The 17,874-nt window shown below is 32.9% G+C and overlaps 2 protein-coding genes across 4 annotated transcripts; one reads left to right on the top strand and one right to left on the bottom strand.

The window, feature by feature from the left end:
* The first annotated feature begins 4,363 nt into the window (after positions 1–4,363).
* LOC141661869 (E3 ubiquitin-protein ligase At3g02290-like) lies at positions 4,364–9,633 on the top strand. 3 transcript variants are annotated; one of them, XM_074468882.1, is made up of 5 exons: positions 4,364–4,635; positions 5,170–5,528; positions 6,465–6,876; positions 7,744–7,853; positions 9,006–9,633. In XM_074468882.1, exons 2-5 carry the CDS (start codon positions 5,412–5,414, stop codon positions 9,030–9,032), a joined length of 666 nt encoding a protein of 221 aa, XP_074324983.1. In that variant the 5' UTR covers positions 4,364–4,635; positions 5,170–5,411; the 3' UTR covers positions 9,033–9,633. The 3 variants fall into 3 exon arrangements, with proteins under 3 accessions (XP_074324983.1, XP_074324982.1, XP_074324981.1); XM_074468881.1 differs by having other exon boundaries at positions 4,368–4,600; positions 6,447–6,876; XM_074468880.1 differs by having other exon boundaries at positions 4,368–4,635; positions 6,447–6,876.
* A 697-nt stretch (positions 9,634–10,330) lies between these two features.
* Positions 10,331–16,307, bottom strand: LOC141661868 (agamous-like MADS-box protein MADS2). Its single transcript, XM_074468879.1, has 8 exons — positions 15,809–16,307; positions 13,601–13,679; positions 13,289–13,353; positions 13,023–13,122; positions 12,422–12,463; positions 12,277–12,318; positions 10,830–10,984; positions 10,331–10,714 (listed from the first exon to the last, which is right to left on the bottom strand). Exons 1-8 carry the CDS (start codon positions 15,991–15,993, stop codon positions 10,633–10,635), a joined length of 750 nt encoding a protein of 249 aa, XP_074324980.1. The 5' UTR covers positions 15,994–16,307; the 3' UTR covers positions 10,331–10,632.
* Positions 16,308–17,874: the final 1,567 nt, after the last annotated feature.

The raw sequence follows: 17,874 nt of genomic DNA, 5'->3' as shown, positions 1-17,874 counted from the left end.
AATAGATGTGAATGTAGGGGGTGATGTCAGTCTATTCGAGTTCAAGTTTTTCGTTTTCGGGTTTTTTACTCGGACAGATAGTTTGTCAACAATCGACGGATGTGGAATGACGCCCTACTAACTTACTACTCTAATTTTATTTTCAAATGTGTGGCTGATCACAGGACAACTTTTAAAACATTTTCAAGATTAATAAAGAATGCAGAGGTAGAAATCGAACTTTAGACTCTTTATAACACGATTACAAGAACACTTTTGCCATTTTTCAGACACCTCTTGATTCACCACAAAATACATTGACTTGTCTGAGCGTGAACTGGGATTTGCCGTCAATTCCAGGGAAGCAATAGCCACAGTCAATCTCAGTGATGATTTCAGAATTGTCATGGAGTCCGAGGTCAAATTTGGTGCAACACTGTCAAGTGGATTGTGAACATATACGAAACAAGTACTACTCCCCGGTTCCGGCAGGTTCCTAACATTTGAAATAGAGAGTTTAACACGTATACCCTTTATATCTAGTACGTTTCCTAACTTATTTTTATTTTTAAGATTTTTTTGTATAAAAATTTAATGTTTGAACTTTTATTTAAAAAATATATTAAAAATATGCTCCGTTGGGTATCGATGTTGCGGACAACTACAATAACTTTTTGCTGAAAAGCTGTCAGAAAGATTTTTGGTAAAATCTAAAAGCTGATGTTAAGAAAAAACTGTTTTCAGCTTTTACATGAATTAGCATTATATTATATCAGTTTCACTATCAAACATTCTTAAAAATATTATTTTTATATATTATATCTCAAAATATGCATAAATTAAAGAAATATTATCAAACAGTTATCAAATTTTCCTGACAGCATTTTTTCTCACAACACTTTACTTTTTCTCACAGCACAACAGTTTTTAACAGCACTCCCAAAAGTCTAAATAAAAGTCTTAAAATACGTGTCAAACTTTTTATTTCAAATGTTAACAACCTCTTTGACGAAACACACAATTAGCATTATATATTGTCACGGGTAGTCTACTTTGTTACATTCTTTTGAAAGCTGGAGTTCTCTTACACATTTTAGAAGCGAAGATAGTTCCCCCGGATTTAGGTTGGGGATTTTTTTTTCGAGTTAAACAAACTCACACACCCGTCTTGTTTTTGTCAAAATTGAAATCGGGCATTCGGGAATGTAACATGTCATTTCAGAAGGGGCGGCATCCAGTTAAATTAAAGGGGGCAGGGGTCATTATTAATCAAGTTAAGAATGAATCATTTTTTTAATCCATAAATTTGTGTCCGTTGTTTTGTGGTATGCTAGATTGGATTACGTGAACGTGGCTTCCATTTCAAATTTAGAATAATTTAGGCCGTACTTGAAAGTCAGTTTTTTGTTGCAAAAATAGTTTTTTTAATTGAATTAGTGATTCGATCAAATAAAAATTTTAATATTAATATTTAATAGTTAATTTTTTGAAATAGTTTTTTTGACAAATACGACTTAAAACCTTATAAATGAGTATCTCTCATAAATTTCCGGGTCAGCGAGGATCGAACTCTGAACCTGAAACGACAGAGGATAAAGGCATGTTTACGGGCCTAACATTTAGATATGTGAAATAGTTTCATTTCATTTTTTGCATTTAAAATGGATAAAGGCATGTTTATGGGCCTAACATTTTAACGAGAGTCGACCTCCGTTTTCAGATTTAGGATTTTAGTCGCCCCTTCTCTTCTCCATTTCACATATCTACAATTCCCTTTCATCGTTTAATTATTTTCACTCTTTCATCTTCTCTTTTATTTTATCGTTTTTTCAAAATTTCGAATAAACATCTTTTATGAATGTGATCTAATCTTTTTTTGGTGAGATCTTTCTTGTATCTTGTTATCAAGATTGTCTCAATTTTTTTTGGGTGTCAGTATATTTTGTTTAAAGTATTTGTGTCTGTTGGTGTTGGTTCCGCTGGAAATGATTTATATGGTTTTTTGACAGATTTGGATTTCTTGCATAAAAAATGAGACGGTGGTGAACATCACAATTGCTTACTTTTCACAACAAAATATTATTCATAGTTTGGGAGTATTTGTTCCTCCGGTTTTAGTTTATGTAACTAAAAATTTTGAATACTGGACTACAGATGACATTAATGTGAAAGTAAATTGTGATGCTGCTATCTTCAGGGTTGGTGTTGGTTGGATTGTTGGGAAAGTTATTATTATCCTTTTTTAGTTCAAAGAATATTATTTTATTTGTTAAGAAATCTGAAAACAAGACGACTACTTGTTTAGTTCGTTTATTTGTTTTCCAATCAGGTTGTATTATCAGTTCGGAGGTCTGTTCCGACTGTCTAGCAGTATTTCAATGAATGCGTTCTATTTTGTTTATAAAAAAAGAGAGAAAGATTTTAATAAAATATGTCGTTAAATTGTTTACGGTAACAGAAAAGATGTTTAAATAAAGTTTCCAAAATACTTTTTAACACAAACATAAATCAGAACTAATTTAATTAAATAGATAATAATATGTATTTTCATCAACCTGACATAAGATTTTAAAAACGAAGCAAATATCATATTATAATATTAGCATTCAAGTGCAAGATTTACATGTTTATAAAAACATATCACATATCATTAGTAAAATATTAGCATTTAAATGCAAGTTTTATAACAAAAATCACATTTTTTAAGTGTATTAGGACTAACTATAATTTAGACCTCTATAAATGAATATTCTTGGAACCGAAATATTTTAGTCATTGATCGAAATTATTCGTTATCGAGATTAAAAATATATTGTCTCTATTATATTTGAGACCTAAAATAATATTTATTTTACAAAATTATTTATTTATGAAATATCATTTATCTAGATTTTACTATATTATCACTTTATATAAACTTCCTGATATGATATTTAACGATAGTATTAAATGATTATTAACACGATTTTTGGGATTATTTTGTGACAACCCGGATTAAATCCCGAGCCTTTAAAAAAAATCGGGTGAAATCCTGATTTCGAATATGAAATAAGCCGAAACCTACCGTTCAAAATACAACCAACTTGGATAAATAACAAACCCGTCACATGTTCCGAAAATATCATGATTTGTTGGTGCAAGTAGTAGTAGTAGTAATTTGTCTTTTAAACTGAACAGAAGTCTTAAATCTCCTCGATGTGGGACCGGGGTGTTACAAACTCCCCCACGTAAGCTCATGATGTCATCGTCATTTCCAAACAGATAGCCCATAGATCCGGATCGTTCCTCTCTAACAATTATGGAATTATACCTGCTGACTTCGTGTCCCCACCTCTGGACCTCTTGCCATTGTGGGATGATACCACCGGCTTTCGTGTCCTCGCCTCCGGCAACTTGACGCATCAAGTTTTCGAGAGTCGATACTGATACCATATGTGATAACCCGGGTCAAATTCCGAGCCTTTATAAAAAATCGGGTCAAGTCCCGATTTTGAGTCCGAAATTAAGCCGAAACCCACTATCCCGAATACAACCAACTTGGATAAATAACAAGCCCACAATAGGACCCCAAAAGATCATAATTTATTGTGCAAGTAGTAGTAATACTTTACCTTATAAATTGAACTAATACTTTACCTTATAAATTGAACTAAAGCTTCAATACCATCTTTAATCAAATTATAGTCATAATATCTATAATCATATGGATTTAAGAATATCAAAACTATAATTAATATAAAGTATTTCAAGTCGTAAACCTAATTTACCCAATTCATTTGCAGCTTGACAAATTATTATCAAATTCTTGATATTCGTTGCATTCTCTATCGGTATCTTCAATTACACGTTTTGTTGATCTAATAAAATTATAGATCCGAGTTTTGTTTTTACTCATCAAATCTGACGGACCATTAATTACAAATGAAACAACTAAGAAAAAAAACAGCATTATACAAAAACATATTTGTGGGTTATAAATTTATAGAATGGATGAAAAGTTTCACGGTATAGATAAATTATACGTGAAAACAACCATAGGCTAAGATATTAATTATATGCTCAAATTCATGTTATTAAGATATTGATGCAATCAAAAATTGCTGGATTTGTTTGGTTGATTGGTTTATATCGATTTAAGAATAAAATTAAATCATTTAAACTATTTACAATTGAAATTAAGGAAATTTAAAAACTAAATTCGATTGGACTCGAATTCGAAGTCACTTTTAAACTGATGGGCTCGGTCTGATCCGACCCGACCCGACCCGACCCAATCTGAGCCGGATCACTACCCTTAAACAAGTCGGTATTATATTCTACAATCAACACCTCCACCAAAGTCTAAAAGTTATAGATAGATGTGTTTAATTAAGGTGACAAAAAATAAAACAAGGACAAAAAATAAATGAGATTATTCATTTTCACCCACCACCAAACCCAAATACACTAATCACACACTCACACCTGCTTTATTTGCGCGTTTTCATTAGCTTTTCTCGCCGAGATATCCAACACCCCCGAGAGAGATTCTCGAGCTTCTCCATTTCTTGCAATTTCAACACAACCCTTTTTCTAATTTTCTCTCTTCTTCCTCTCTCCCCTTCTCTCTTCAGCTCTGAAGGTACCTCTCTCTCTCTCTCTCAGCGTGACACTTTGGTATGTACCATTTTATAATAATCTGTCTTTTGCTATTGTTTTAGAAGCTTCTGATCACTGTTTTAATCTGACATGGGCTTTCTTTGTTTTTAGTATGGAATTGAATATTGTCGGTAGATATATGTATATGCTTTTAGTTTTAGGTATCTTGTCAATTTTAATATTCTTGAATAGGGTTTCTTGGTTCTTTCTTGGGTATGTTTTGTATTGAATAAGAAGATTTTTTGGGTTGTTTATACTTTTGAAATCAGTTGTAATGTGAAATAAAAATTCGATCTTTTTATGTAATTTACTATCTTGATGGCTCAAATTTTAATCTTTTTGGTGGATTAGGTGTTTTTATGTTATGTTAAGCTGATCATTAGCTGCAGATAGTGTTGAGTGATTTTGTCTCAAAAGCATGTGTTTTTCGATTATCTGATAGAAAAGAATGAGTCAATAGAGTTTTATGCAATATGCTTACAAGATCAATGGTTGACTCGGTTATCTTTGAAGGTTATCTGCTTCTAATGCTTAAATTCTGATACTTTTCAGGTAAATCTTAAATTTGGGTTTGGCTTCAAGTTTGTTTGGGAGAGAGGGAGAGACTACTGGCTTGTGGAGCCGCTTTTAAGTCCTGCGAGCCCAGAGTCTTCTCGTGTTGTTACTATATTTAAGTTCGATGTTCTGAAATTATACTTATTCGAGATACAGTGCTCCGGAATTTGGGGTTTGTTGATCGGATAAAGACACAGTTTGAAATTGAAAAAAAAGTTGATTATAAAGAAAGTAACATCATGGGCGCTGTTTGTTGCTGTCTACGCGATGAGTGCGAAGATTATGCTAATTTAAACAGTTCAGTTTATAGGAATTGCATATGTCTTCGTTGCTTTGTGCAGGGTTGCGTACATGTGGTATGTTTTTTGTTCTGTAGCTTAATTTTTTTGGTTATTGCCACACATTAATACTGTCATTGTTTTGTCTTAGTTAAGAACTTGACGAAATTGAATTTGTTCACTACTCCGTGCAGTATAATGCCTGTACCAGTACCAACTCTAAGAATGTTAATTTTGTCTTGTTTTTAATGGTAAATTAAGACACAAATGTTTTCTAGTTTCCCATAGACGAAACTTATGCTTTATTACCAGTGCAATGTTTTTTTAGGAATGTGGTGGTAATTTTTTTGCTAGCATAATATAATTTGACATCATAGAACCCAACATGTTTAATATGTAGCCTAAAAGGTATTGAATAGTATAGATAATTTATAGGTCTTGTTATCTTGAAACATGTAGTACAAAAAGGCATCAATTGTTCTTTTAGCCTTTTTCAAGAACATAATTTTTAGAGGGATAAGTTATTTTCAGAGTTGAAGTTTATTTTTGGTGCCCGGCTATTTGTGGATGTTTTAGAATATAGATGATCTTTGCGAAGCTCGACCCCTTTGGTAACTAAGAACGAGGGATATCCGTAGGTTAAGCCTTGTAGATTAAATATTGCTCCTATTTATTTATTATTTCCACAGATGTTTAAAAAACATTTTGCTCCACAAGTTTGGGAAGGTAGTTATATAACTCGGATAGAGCAAAATCTCCCCCCCCCCCCCCCGATAATTCTGATATTCTGCTTCAGTTTTTTGTTAGCGAGCATACTTTCTTTTTTGTGAACAATGTAGAGTATTGAACATTAGTTTTTTGCTAATTTGAGTAATATATATGTCATACTGGGAGGAATTAACTTTCTAGAGTTTGCTTATTCTACATCGTACTAAAAAACTAGAAATCGTAGTTCTCTTCTTAAAAAACTTGGTTATGTTTCTTTCTATTGTGTAGTATGTGTCTATATTTCAGAGAGGGGAGGAACAAACCAACTCTTCAGTTACTCAGGGAACAGGGTCTTTCAGTTCGACAACGTCTGAAAATTCTTTATCTGACATGTACCGGTCTCCTCCTAGGCCATTGCCTTACGATGCGGACACTAGGTACTTCCGCTTGCAGCGAGATGGACTGGTCTCAAGAAGGGAGAAAGGCACAAGTCACTCGCAGGAGGAATCTAATCCACTTAGAATGAGTGACAGTGATGCAGATTCAGAACCTTTAGTTGCCGCAAACAAATGGAATGAGTCAACATGCGAGGAGGGATCAAAAGAATATGATCCCAAGTCTGCGGTGAGGCTATCAATGGGAAGAATGTCTGCAACCGGATTCGCACATATATATTCGTCTTCAGAAGATGAAGATGTTTGCCCAACCTGTCTCGAAGGTATATTGCAAAGTGCAAATATATTTAAGTCAAATAGTTTATCTAAGATTCGCTGTGATTGCAAACCTCCCCCCCCCCAAATTCTTTACATATTCATTGCTGGATACACTATCTCCGATAGAATTTTGGGACCGATACGGATGATTAAAATTATGACCACATTATTTTGTTATTGGTGGTGGTCCTGTGCTGCACCTGTTTATACTTTATCTAATCACATGTTATTTAATTATATAGTTAGTACCGATTTACATTGTATATGTGTGTGGTTTTTGTTTCTCACCGACAAGAACTCTGACATTTAATTTTTATTCTATCTATTCGAGCAAGTCTGTGTAAATTCTTAATGTAGACATAAGCTGTACCCACTACTACTACACTCATAGGTTGTCAATTTTTTTTATTTATATGAAGGGACAAGGGTATAAAGTTTTTTACTTGAACATCGGAATGTGGCAACATTGTCATTCACATTAAACTTCATTATCATATGTTCTTAATAACAAAGGTTTAGCGGTAAAAATTAATTAAAAGTTCTGAAGTATTAGTTGGCACATTTGTTTAATGCTTCCACATCTAGTTGTCTATAAAAATTGCAACTTTGTCATTCCTTTCAAAAATTTCAAAATTATTCTTTCCCTTATTAGTGTTTCAAGTAGAAACTAGAAAGTAATATGTTTAATGCAATGGTGTACATGCAGAGAATTACTTTAACAATATTTTTTGCAGGTATCCAGCAATTTTAATCTGAGTATTATGATGCTTCTTGTTTTTCATTTAAATACAATAACATGCCCTGCATTATAAAATTTGTCCCAGGACTTTAGAATGTCAGTTAAATTGATGTTAAATTTTTTTGGTTTGCAGAATACACTACTGAAAATCCGAAGATAATCACAAAATGCTCTCACCATTATCACCTTGGTTGCATATATGAATGGATGGAGAGAAGTGATAGCTGTCCAGTTTGTGGCACGGTATTACTTCATCTGAAAGCGTATTTTAACTTTACGTGTCTATTTGTTGATTGTTTTTGCATGTTACATCTTTTCAATTTATATAATCTGGTTGAATTTTACTTAGGCCACGGGTATCATGACGCCTTACTTGCACTTTGTTAATTTGTCTTTGTGGAACCGATACCTTTATTCTACTTATTCATAGTTTCATTTACTTAAAGTCGCCGTATAAAGGTCTGGCAGAACCTACTTGAAGGTTATCTTTAGAAGCATGCAGATTATCTAGAAGTGAAGTTTGTGAGGCATCATTTTGTCTCTAACAATGATGCATCTATGCATTCATATGGATTCTGATTAGTAATATCTGGCCATTGATTAAAAAGAAAGTTCTTGCTTTACTCTGTTCTAATGCGCAATTGCGCACATAAAGACACACACACACTTCAGGGCAAAATCATTACTTAGTGTATTGCAAGTATCTAGTGTTAAGCATGAATTGGAGAAACATTCTTGACTGTGTTATCTTAGTACTGCTGTCCTTGAGAAGTTGCTGTGAAAGCGAAGATCTGACTTGGCCAGTAAGTCCTCTGTATTAAGTTTTGTGGTAAAATTGTAAAGAGATTGTCTATTGTGGTTGTCATACATATTAAAGGAATACCATATGCATTTGTGCTGTCTAAGACGGCGGGTTTTAATCCCTATATGTAGGCTGTATTGGAGGTTCTTTTCCCTGTTGTAAAAAAAAGAAAAAAAGGAAAAAAGATGTGTGCTTTTAATACCATTGACTGAAGTGTTCATAATAATTAAAAAATAGTGGAGCGACACATTGGAGTTTTATTGGTGAACAGCAATATGCAAGATTTCACCTATGTAATGCCAGAGCTGCAAAATTGTTTTTTAAATATTGCCCTCGGATCTCGTAGTGGCACATATTGGAAAATATGTTACACTTCAAATGAAACTTGAACAACCTGGATGGGCGTAGAGTTCAAGACTTCAAGTCAAATATTAAGTAGGGTGTGGTAACTAGTTTTACTTATTGATGGACATTTAAGACGTATATAGGCACTAAGCTTTTATGCTTGCAAACAATGATATTAAGTACGTTGCTATTGGTTTTATTTATTACTCGCTTTTCTAAACATAATTGTCTTTGATTGACTTCTGTAGACGATGGAGTTCGATGAGACAAATTGATGCTTCAGAGGTGCACTTCATGGATGGAGATGCGCAAAAACCAAACTGGCATAGTAAAAAACCTTGATACAAAATTTGTCGGAGTATGTGTAAATACCGTCTATAACAGTATCATATATCATATAAAGCAAGTTGAGGCTTCCTTTTGTACTCTCCATCAAAAGTACCAATTCTTCGGAGTGTGTTGCTTTCCTTTTCAACGCTGAGGGAAGGAATTGAAACCAAGGGGTGAAATAATATGACAACAAAGGTGAGAGTATATTTATTGTTTATATAGGGTACTTTACCAAAAACATAGGGAAAGGGTAAATTCTCACTCATGCTGTCTTGGAGTTTCTTGTCCAAGTTTTCAACTTATTGTAACACATTTAAGGGATTGTGCTGAAATACATACAAAGGGCCGGTGAATGGCGTATGTGTGGTTATTTGCCATTTGTAAATATGTACAGATATCATATATGGTCTAACTGATCCCTTTGCCTGAGCAAACTGAAACTGTTTTTTTTTACCAATATCACATGTAAATTTTGGCTGGATAGAGGGCACTATAGTTGTACTAAAATATTTCTGGTATGATTTGCTACGGTGACACTAGTCTCTTTATTCGTTCAGTTTTAATGTAGTAGTAGATAAATTACTTTTGGTATTGTGTACACTTCTTATTTGTACTACTGTTTCACAAATATTACACACACGGGTCTTTTTGGAAACAGCCTGTTCATTCTTTTGATTGTACTAATCATGTGATAAGCAAGATATACCGGATAAGTTTGGTTTGGTTTTGACATTGCCTGTGTTGTCTTTATTCTTTTTACTATTTTCCCGGCGTAGCTTATGTTTTTTGGTATATGCAATTGAAATTGTAGTTCACAAATTTGGTAGGGCAATATAGCATTAGGAGTAGAAGTTGAAAATCTGATTGAAACCTAACCAATGCATATGTACAGAGACTCAATGGTCCTGCAAAGGACATCCCACCTCAAAGTTACCCGTCTTATTTTTGACTAGATTCGAATTTTCAACATCTTGTAAATGGAGTGAATGGATACTAAAACATATATTTCCTCCGTCCCCCTCAATTCTTTACACTGGGGGACGGGGCTCGGTACGCACTTTAATACTCTTATTAAATATAGTTGCATAAATTTTTTAATTTTTTTTAAATAAAAATATAATGTTCAAACTTTTATACAAAAAAGGAAAATTTTAAAAATAAATTATGAAATATACTTTATAGTTGCATTAAAATCCGTATCAAGCATGTAAAAAAAACTGTAAAGAAATGAGAGGTACGGAGGTTAGTACGAGTCAAACATGTATATATATGATAGATGGATTAAGTCAAATCTTATACATGAAATTGTTATGAAGGAATATAAGCAGAGAACTGAGCAATCCATACACATGCATGGTTACATTGCCAACAGAGTTCTCAAATTCAGCCATTGATGCCTCTGCTATTACCTTTTTGCTATCACAAAATACACCTAATTACAAATAGCATGGTACAAAATCCTTCATGCCGGTTGCTTATCAAATATTAATAGATAATCGGATCACACAAACCTTAAACTGAACGGAGAAGATCGATTACTGATCTTCAAAGCATCCATCCTGGAACCATTCCATTCACATTTTGACCGTTAGTTCCATTCATCTGATCCGAACCTACAGCATTATACCTGAACGTATCCAGATTTCTTTTAGGAATAGTTTGCAACTAAATACGGATGTACATTTAGAGTAGCTCGAAAGGAAAATGGCCTAGCTGAATATATGATGTAATGTTAGTATTACCCAATTTGCAATGTAGAATTGCAGTCCAGTGGCTGGAAAAATCCCTGAGACTGCCCATGCTGCTGGTGGTGCTGATGCTGCTGGCCATATGAGGCACTTTCTTCACCACCAGGCCATAATTGTCGTAACTGAGCGTCTGAGTAATATTCATGCAGCTGCAACAAAATTTGAACCAGTAAGATCATTGCTCCATGTAGTTTTAGCTGCATTACTTAAAATCAGATGCAAAACTAAAGAAATTTATTATCCTGGTGCACGAACTCAGTGAAGGCTGTACTGCTCAAAAATCGTGATTAGTAGTTGTGGATGTGCAACATTTACTGGGAGCAGCTTGTTAAAATAGATCAAGACAACTGAACTGATGCAATACATTTATGCATAAACAGTTCTCTTGCATCTGTCATAATTAATTTCATGTTCATGACAATCCCTGCAACTGTTCATGCAATTAGTTGCCATGAGAAAACAACTACCCATGATCATTATGCAGGAACCAGAAAGTTGGTTCAATAATATTATGAATGTACTACTATATACCTTCCCAAGTACATAAAGTAAGTATCTGAGAGTGAAACAGTTTTCAGAATAAACTGTGAGATGCTGGTGGAGAATTAGTATTAAAAAGGAAGACACTTGTGGTAGGTGTAATTAGTCACCATGCAATACAACTATTGTAAATTAGAAGATGATCTCATATATATCAAGTATAAGAATCTAGGATAGAATTATAATCCTTCAAAATATTCCAATTTCATGCTTTTTTTTTGTGTAAAATCTTATTTGAAATTAATTCAAGGATTATAATTCTTTGAATTAATTATCATTATCTCATATTTGTTTTCTTGTTTTGTTGGAGTAGGGATATGATATATAATTATAATCTTCTCTAATACTTAATTAGAGCAGGTATTATTTTATCGCATTTGACAAGTTATTTATAAATATTATAATCCCCTAATTATAATCCACCCTAAGTATAGGATTGAAAATTTTAATGAAATAATAGTCCATCGGTCATCATTATTCATTATCCCTCAAAACAAATATGTGATATAATTTTAAAGGATTATTGTTAAATCCTACACTTAATATTTTAAAACAAACATGAGAAAATGATGGAATTATTTCACCAGGATAATAATCCCAGGATAATAATCCCAGGATAATGCTCGTTAGAATAACAAGTTTGGCATGCATGAACTATTTAGAAACTTTTGTGTTTTTATTGTCTATCAATTTGTTTAAATGACCTTACACACTTTACTGGTATTTTGCAGCAAAAGAGGTGAGCAAAGCAGCTGATTCATACCAACTTATAATGCTCCCTTTCGTTTGAAGATACAAAGTAGAAATAGAAATATCAAGAAACATCTAATTTTCAGTTATTCCCACCAAATGAAGCATTTATAATTTGCATAAAAATGAACACCTAATCTCCTATATGTACCTTTCCTTCCAGAGCCCTGTTAGTCTCAAGCAACATTCTTTCCTGCAGTTGAAATAATGCATTATTTAAGATAAAAGTTTGATTAGGTATACATAGAAGAAGACTGAAGATTTAGATAGCAAATTATAGGTATAGGTAAAAATACCTTATTTTGAAGATCAGAAAGCTGGTCGAGCATGTATTGGGTCTGCAAAGCAGTTGAGAAGAGTCAAAACAAATCTAAGCTTTTTGCTTGCAAAGTCAAGAAGACCATTATCATTAAGGACAACACTGACAGCATATGATATAAGAGAAATTATCAAAAATACTGCATTTTTTAAGTTTGTTTTCGATTTTATTATATTTTGAAAATATTTTCAAAAATACTGTTTGCAACCATAAGCAACCATACATGCAACTAATTTTACGTTTTTTGAAAATTTACTGAAATTTTTGTGCTTATACATTCGGGTTTGTATGGGGTTGCAAAATCTTTTTGCAAAATCATTTTTTTGCAAAACAAATTGAAAAATCATATTTTTGCAAATAAAAACTAAAAAAACATATTTCTGTAAAAAAAACTTTAAAAACTCGTATTTTCAAAAAACCGTTCTATATATAAATATATTATTAAAATGATGTTGACAGTATCTTTCATTATTGCTAAATATGCAACTTAATTTGATATTCAACATTTAAATGTAATTTATGTATGATCTGATTAGAGAAGTTTATGCATAGCACGCCCTTTTATTGAGTTTCATTACCTTAGTAGACCTAATATGCTTCAAGGATTCATCTAGTTGCAGTTCCAGATGCTCCAGGTCTTTTATATTTAGAGGCCCTAGGTCTTCCCCAAGAAGGTGCCTGCAGCATATAAATTATTAAACTCGGTTTAGACGACATAATGATCATAATTCAATACATATTTGTACAAAACTAGAAATTAAAGCAACTTGAAAAAGTTAAACTAACTTTGTAGTTCACACAGGCACAAATATGTATATTAATTTGATGGCTAATTGTTAAGTACCTTTGATATTGTTGCAGGGACTCGTATTTGCCTTTGAGTTTTAGGTATTCCCTGTAGCTGCTTTGCTAAGAATTAACAGAACAAGTAGTAATTCATGCAAAAGATTAGGAACAAAATGAATTATACAATCTGATAAAATTACAATACTAAGTGCACAACTGGCTGCATTGCAGATACTCTCCGCAAGTAAACCTAATTGCTAGCAGGTTGCATTTCAGTCCCATTCTATATTCATATTTTACAAGTGCATAAACAAATACCGTATATGATGCTAACAAATTTCAGGGATAAAAGTACATCAGTATAAGCTACCTCTAAATCTTTGGCTGACCGATTAACTTCCAGTGTCCCATGACTGCAGTTTTGGTACCTTTCAAGTGTCTTGAGCATGCTGGGGTTGTGTCACAGAGATTAATTGGTTAGCCAGGTAATTGATGGTAAAGAGTACAGGAACATATGTATAATCTGTAATTCTGTTCATATAACATTGAAACACCTAACTAATACCATTAATTCACTGCTTGCAAATTTGATACACATATATGATGACAAGATCTAGAAAACGTGTTCTTGGTTAACCCTCGACCTCTAGTAACCGATAAAATTTAATACTCAGAATAATCAACCATATCTAGTTACATATATACAACACAAATTATCTGGTTAAATTGTCTCATGTCCATGTTGAAATATTATAAAATGGGAACAAGAAGAAGAGATTGGACCTATAAAAGAAAATTTTGGACAAACCAGTTGCCATGTATGAAAAACTAGTTATGAAATCTATGAACATGCATAAAGCTAGTTATCTTGCACCTGGGAACCATAAACAAGGATGTCACCACAGATACTTCTGGAATCAAAGTAAATGATCACTGTACATAAGTGGTTAATACCCATAGGATACTTTGACAGTGCTTTTTTATCAAATCCTTTGTTCATGAATTAATAAGAGAGATTTATGGAACTTCTACAGTAATGCAGTTGCATTCTCATCTATATATGAACCAAATTAACTTTTAGTTTCATGTAACTTAGTAATGGAGGCCGGATGAAGGGACGTAATCACTTATCTCGCTCAAACAGCAATGGGGAGGATTGAATTTACACAACTTTGACTCTACTCACAAAAATCGAGATAAACGAATGAAGGGACATAATGACATGTTAGATATATAAGAGAGTCGAACCATGATCATTTAATCACGAGTTGAGCACCTAAAACTACAAGGGCAACTACACCTTTCTCAGTTAAAAAAGTAATCAAAACACCCAATGTTCAGTATTAGACAATCATTTTCAAGTTTGATTAAACTGCATGTGTTGAATGTATATAGTTTTGAGTTTCCTATTACATACATAAATGTACAGGCATAAACTTTATGATAGACAGTTTGCATAATCAATTCAAAATCATCCTCTTTTTAAATCAAGAAGTAAGAAAACGAGGAAAAGAGAACATGTAAGGGTGAAGTGTCCTTTTTTCATCATGAAACCGATTGAAAATAGATTATAAAGGCCTATATATATTTAATTATCATATATTTGTTCAGCAAGAATTCTTGTAGCTATATTTAATTATCATATATTTGTTCAGCAAGAATTCTTGTAGCTATGGTCTAGTGGAGGATCAGTATTAGATATATGCCAGTACATTGGTTGCATGCTAATCAGTGAAAGCAAGCAGCTAGCTAGGTCCTCACTGAACTTTCTATAAATTTCAATCATGATAATACTCCTCTACTACTACATATAAATTGTATGAAGATTTGTATGAAGACATTGCATATATACCCATATCTTTAATTTTCTCATGCCATTTAAATTAAGACATTTCAGTCCAAATTTAACCGGGTTAAAATCCCACGACAATACCAATAAAAGTAGCTATCTTGAAACATAACCAGAAATCAAAATTTCTTGCAAAAACAACTTAGCTTTTAGTTTTTCAGAAGCAAAAATAGCAATTATACTTTGTGAAGAATATATTAAAATATTAAATGCCAACTTTTGAAAACAAACTTGCAGATCTTAAAGAAGAGTTGAATCATTGTACTTACAAAATATTTTTCTAATGATTTTTTGGTACAAACTAAAACTTTACTATACATATATAGGTGACCAGCTATATATATAAATAATTATTATATATAGTGATGAGATTAGGGGAATTAATGTGTAGCTAGACACTCAAATCCAGTTTCACAGAACACCTACATATATTTATTTGGATTTGATCCCAATATAGATCTGAAAATTTAAGCTACAAATACACAGAAATATAGATATGGTGTTTCAAGAACCAAAAACAAGGGAGATCATGAAGATCTAAAAGTACACACTTAATATTATAAAATTTACACATCAAAACTTGATCTTAGTACCCAAATCTCACCCACAAAGCACCAATTAAGTCTGTGTATTTATATTATTTTAATATTATTTAACCACCTAAAAGTAGTTTTTTGTAGTGCATATAAAAAAATTAGACCTAGTAAAGGAAATTAGAGAGAAATATACTTGGAAGTGCTGCAAAACTCATAGAGCTTGCCGCGGTTAGAGAAGATGATAAGAGCAACCTCAGCATCACAGAGAACAGATAGTTCATATGCTTTCTTCAATAGTCCATTTCTCCTCTTTGCAAATGTTACTTGCCTGTTTATTTTGTTCTCTATTCTCTTCAATTCTACTCTTCCCCTTCCCATTTTAGTATCCTATATATCTCACCAAAAGTATTTAACAAAGATATCTAGCTGCCTCAAACCCTAGACAGAAAAAAAGGAAAGTAAACTAAACACGAGAGAGATAGATAGAGAGAGAGAGAAAGGAGAGAGAGATGAGAGAGGGAGAGAGAGAGAGAGAGAGAGAGAGAGAAAGAGAGAGAGAGAGAGAGAGAGAGAGAGAGAGAGAGAGAGAGAGAGAGAGATCAGAGAGGGAGAGAGAGAGAGAGATCAGAGAGGAAGGGAGAGAGAGAGAGAGAGATCAGAGAGAGAGGGAGAGAGAGAGAGAGAGAGAGAGAGAGAGAGAGAGAGAGCTTTTTAAGTTTTTAAAGACTTTATTTAGTTGTTCATCATCTTGCTTGCTAGTTTTGGTTAACATTTTAATGGAATCACAATAATAACCCTAGGGGATAAGAGGATGCACTGTAGTCCACAACTTAGGGTTGGTGTTCTTTCCACTTTCAACACCACCCCTTCCTTTATTTACCATTTTGTTATATATTTTTATGGATGCACGTGGAACTTACGTACGTTGATTAATAAGTGGGTACTTGAAGGCAGGAGAGTTACGTAAGGCGAAGCGCGTGAGATGTATGTGTTTGTTTATGGGTTTGTCCTTGTTGAGGGTATTAATGTAGTTTTGTTTTTGTGTTCAGTTCATGGCTCATAACGTCGTCATTAACCTTAAAATAGATGCACACGTGTCGGCCGGACACTGGCTATTTATTTTCCTTTTTTCAATAAAGTAATATTTAGTTCTTAGCACTGTTTGATCAAATATGACCACCACTTGGATATTTATTCTGGTGATATAGGAGAGAATATATATGTTAACTAATTGTATAATTCACCGAGATCGGGATTTTAACTGTTTATCACTTCGAGACAAAGGTTAAAAACCGGATCGGATCGGACCGGATACCGGATTTTTTTTAAAATTAATGACCGGGCACTGGATCGGCTCTATTCGGTCTTGGACCGGACCGGAACGGACCGGAAAAATCTGGATTGGACTGGTACCTGACCGGTTTAATTAATATTTATATTAAAAAATTATTTATATAATTTTTTTTCAGATTTATATATATTAAAAATTTTGTTACTTTGTACATCAATAAAAATTTAAAAGTAAGTACATATCTTATTATTTTAAAAGTAAATATAATTTTTTAAGTGTATGAATATAATATTTTATTAGATGAAGTACGAAATTTGGTAATTAAAAGTGTAGAATCGATCTATTTTATTATATGAATTTATTATCTATTAATTTGGATCAATAAAATATGATATGGGTGAATTTTTAATATATATATATATATATATATATATATATATGATCTTATAAGACATAAATTAAAGATAAAATAATTATATATATTAATTCAGGTCCATTTAGGTCTGGACCAGATTTTTTCAGGTCTTGGACCGGACCGGACTAGATCGAAATCCGGATTTTTTCAATTATAAAGACTAGGGACTGGACCGGGGACCGGACCGAATAAGTTCAGTTCGGTTCAGGTCTTGGACCGATAAACCCGGTCCGATATGAATTACGGGTCCAGACCGAAATTTTGTGCAGCTCTATTTCAAAATCTCATTAACACTCGAATTTAATTAGGGTAGTGCCCCAATACAAAAAAATTGAGAACTTAAAGAACCTAATTCACTAAATTAACTCAGATGTGACACTATATTCACATGTAGAGATCACGTAAAGATTTTAGTGGAATTACATCAAATAAATATTGATTTTTGTGTCATTGAAAACATTATTTTTCGTCTTTATTCAGGAGAGCGCGGGGTGAGCCACAAAACCCCCAAATTTTTAAGATCTTATATATATTTACGAACAACAATACCATA

Source organism: Apium graveolens, chromosome 5 (genome assembly GCF_009905375.1).
Source record: "Apium graveolens cultivar Ventura chromosome 5, ASM990537v1, whole genome shotgun sequence".
In the NCBI taxonomy this organism is placed as follows: domain Eukaryota; kingdom Viridiplantae; phylum Streptophyta; class Magnoliopsida; order Apiales; family Apiaceae; genus Apium; species Apium graveolens.
This window is presented reverse-complemented; position numbering and strand designations above follow the sequence as displayed.

Bases quoted from the DNA above. Each gene is read 5' to 3' on its own strand.
- LOC141661869 (XM_074468881.1), top strand. From the start codon at position 5,412: ATGGGCGCTGTTTGTTGCTGTCTACGCGATGAGTGCGAAGATTATGCT. The intron at 6,877-7,743 runs GTATATTGCAAA...TTTGGTTTGCAG, and splicing joins TTGCCCAACCTGTCTCGAAG to AATACACTACTGAAAATCCG. The intron at 7,854-9,005 runs GTATTACTTCAT...TGACTTCTGTAG, and splicing joins GCTGTCCAGTTTGTGGCACG to ACGATGGAGTTCGATGAGAC.
- LOC141661868 (XM_074468879.1), bottom strand. From the start codon at position 15,993: ATGGGAAGGGGAAGAGTAGAATTGAAGAGAATAGAGAACAAAATAAAC. The intron at 13,680-15,808 runs GTATATTTCTCT...ACACAACCCCAG, and splicing joins GAGTTTTGCAGCACTTCCAA to CATGCTCAAGACACTTGAAA. The intron at 12,464-13,022 runs GTAATGAAACTC...ACTGCTTTGCAG, and splicing joins AGCATATTAGGTCTACTAAG to ACCCAATACATGCTCGACCA.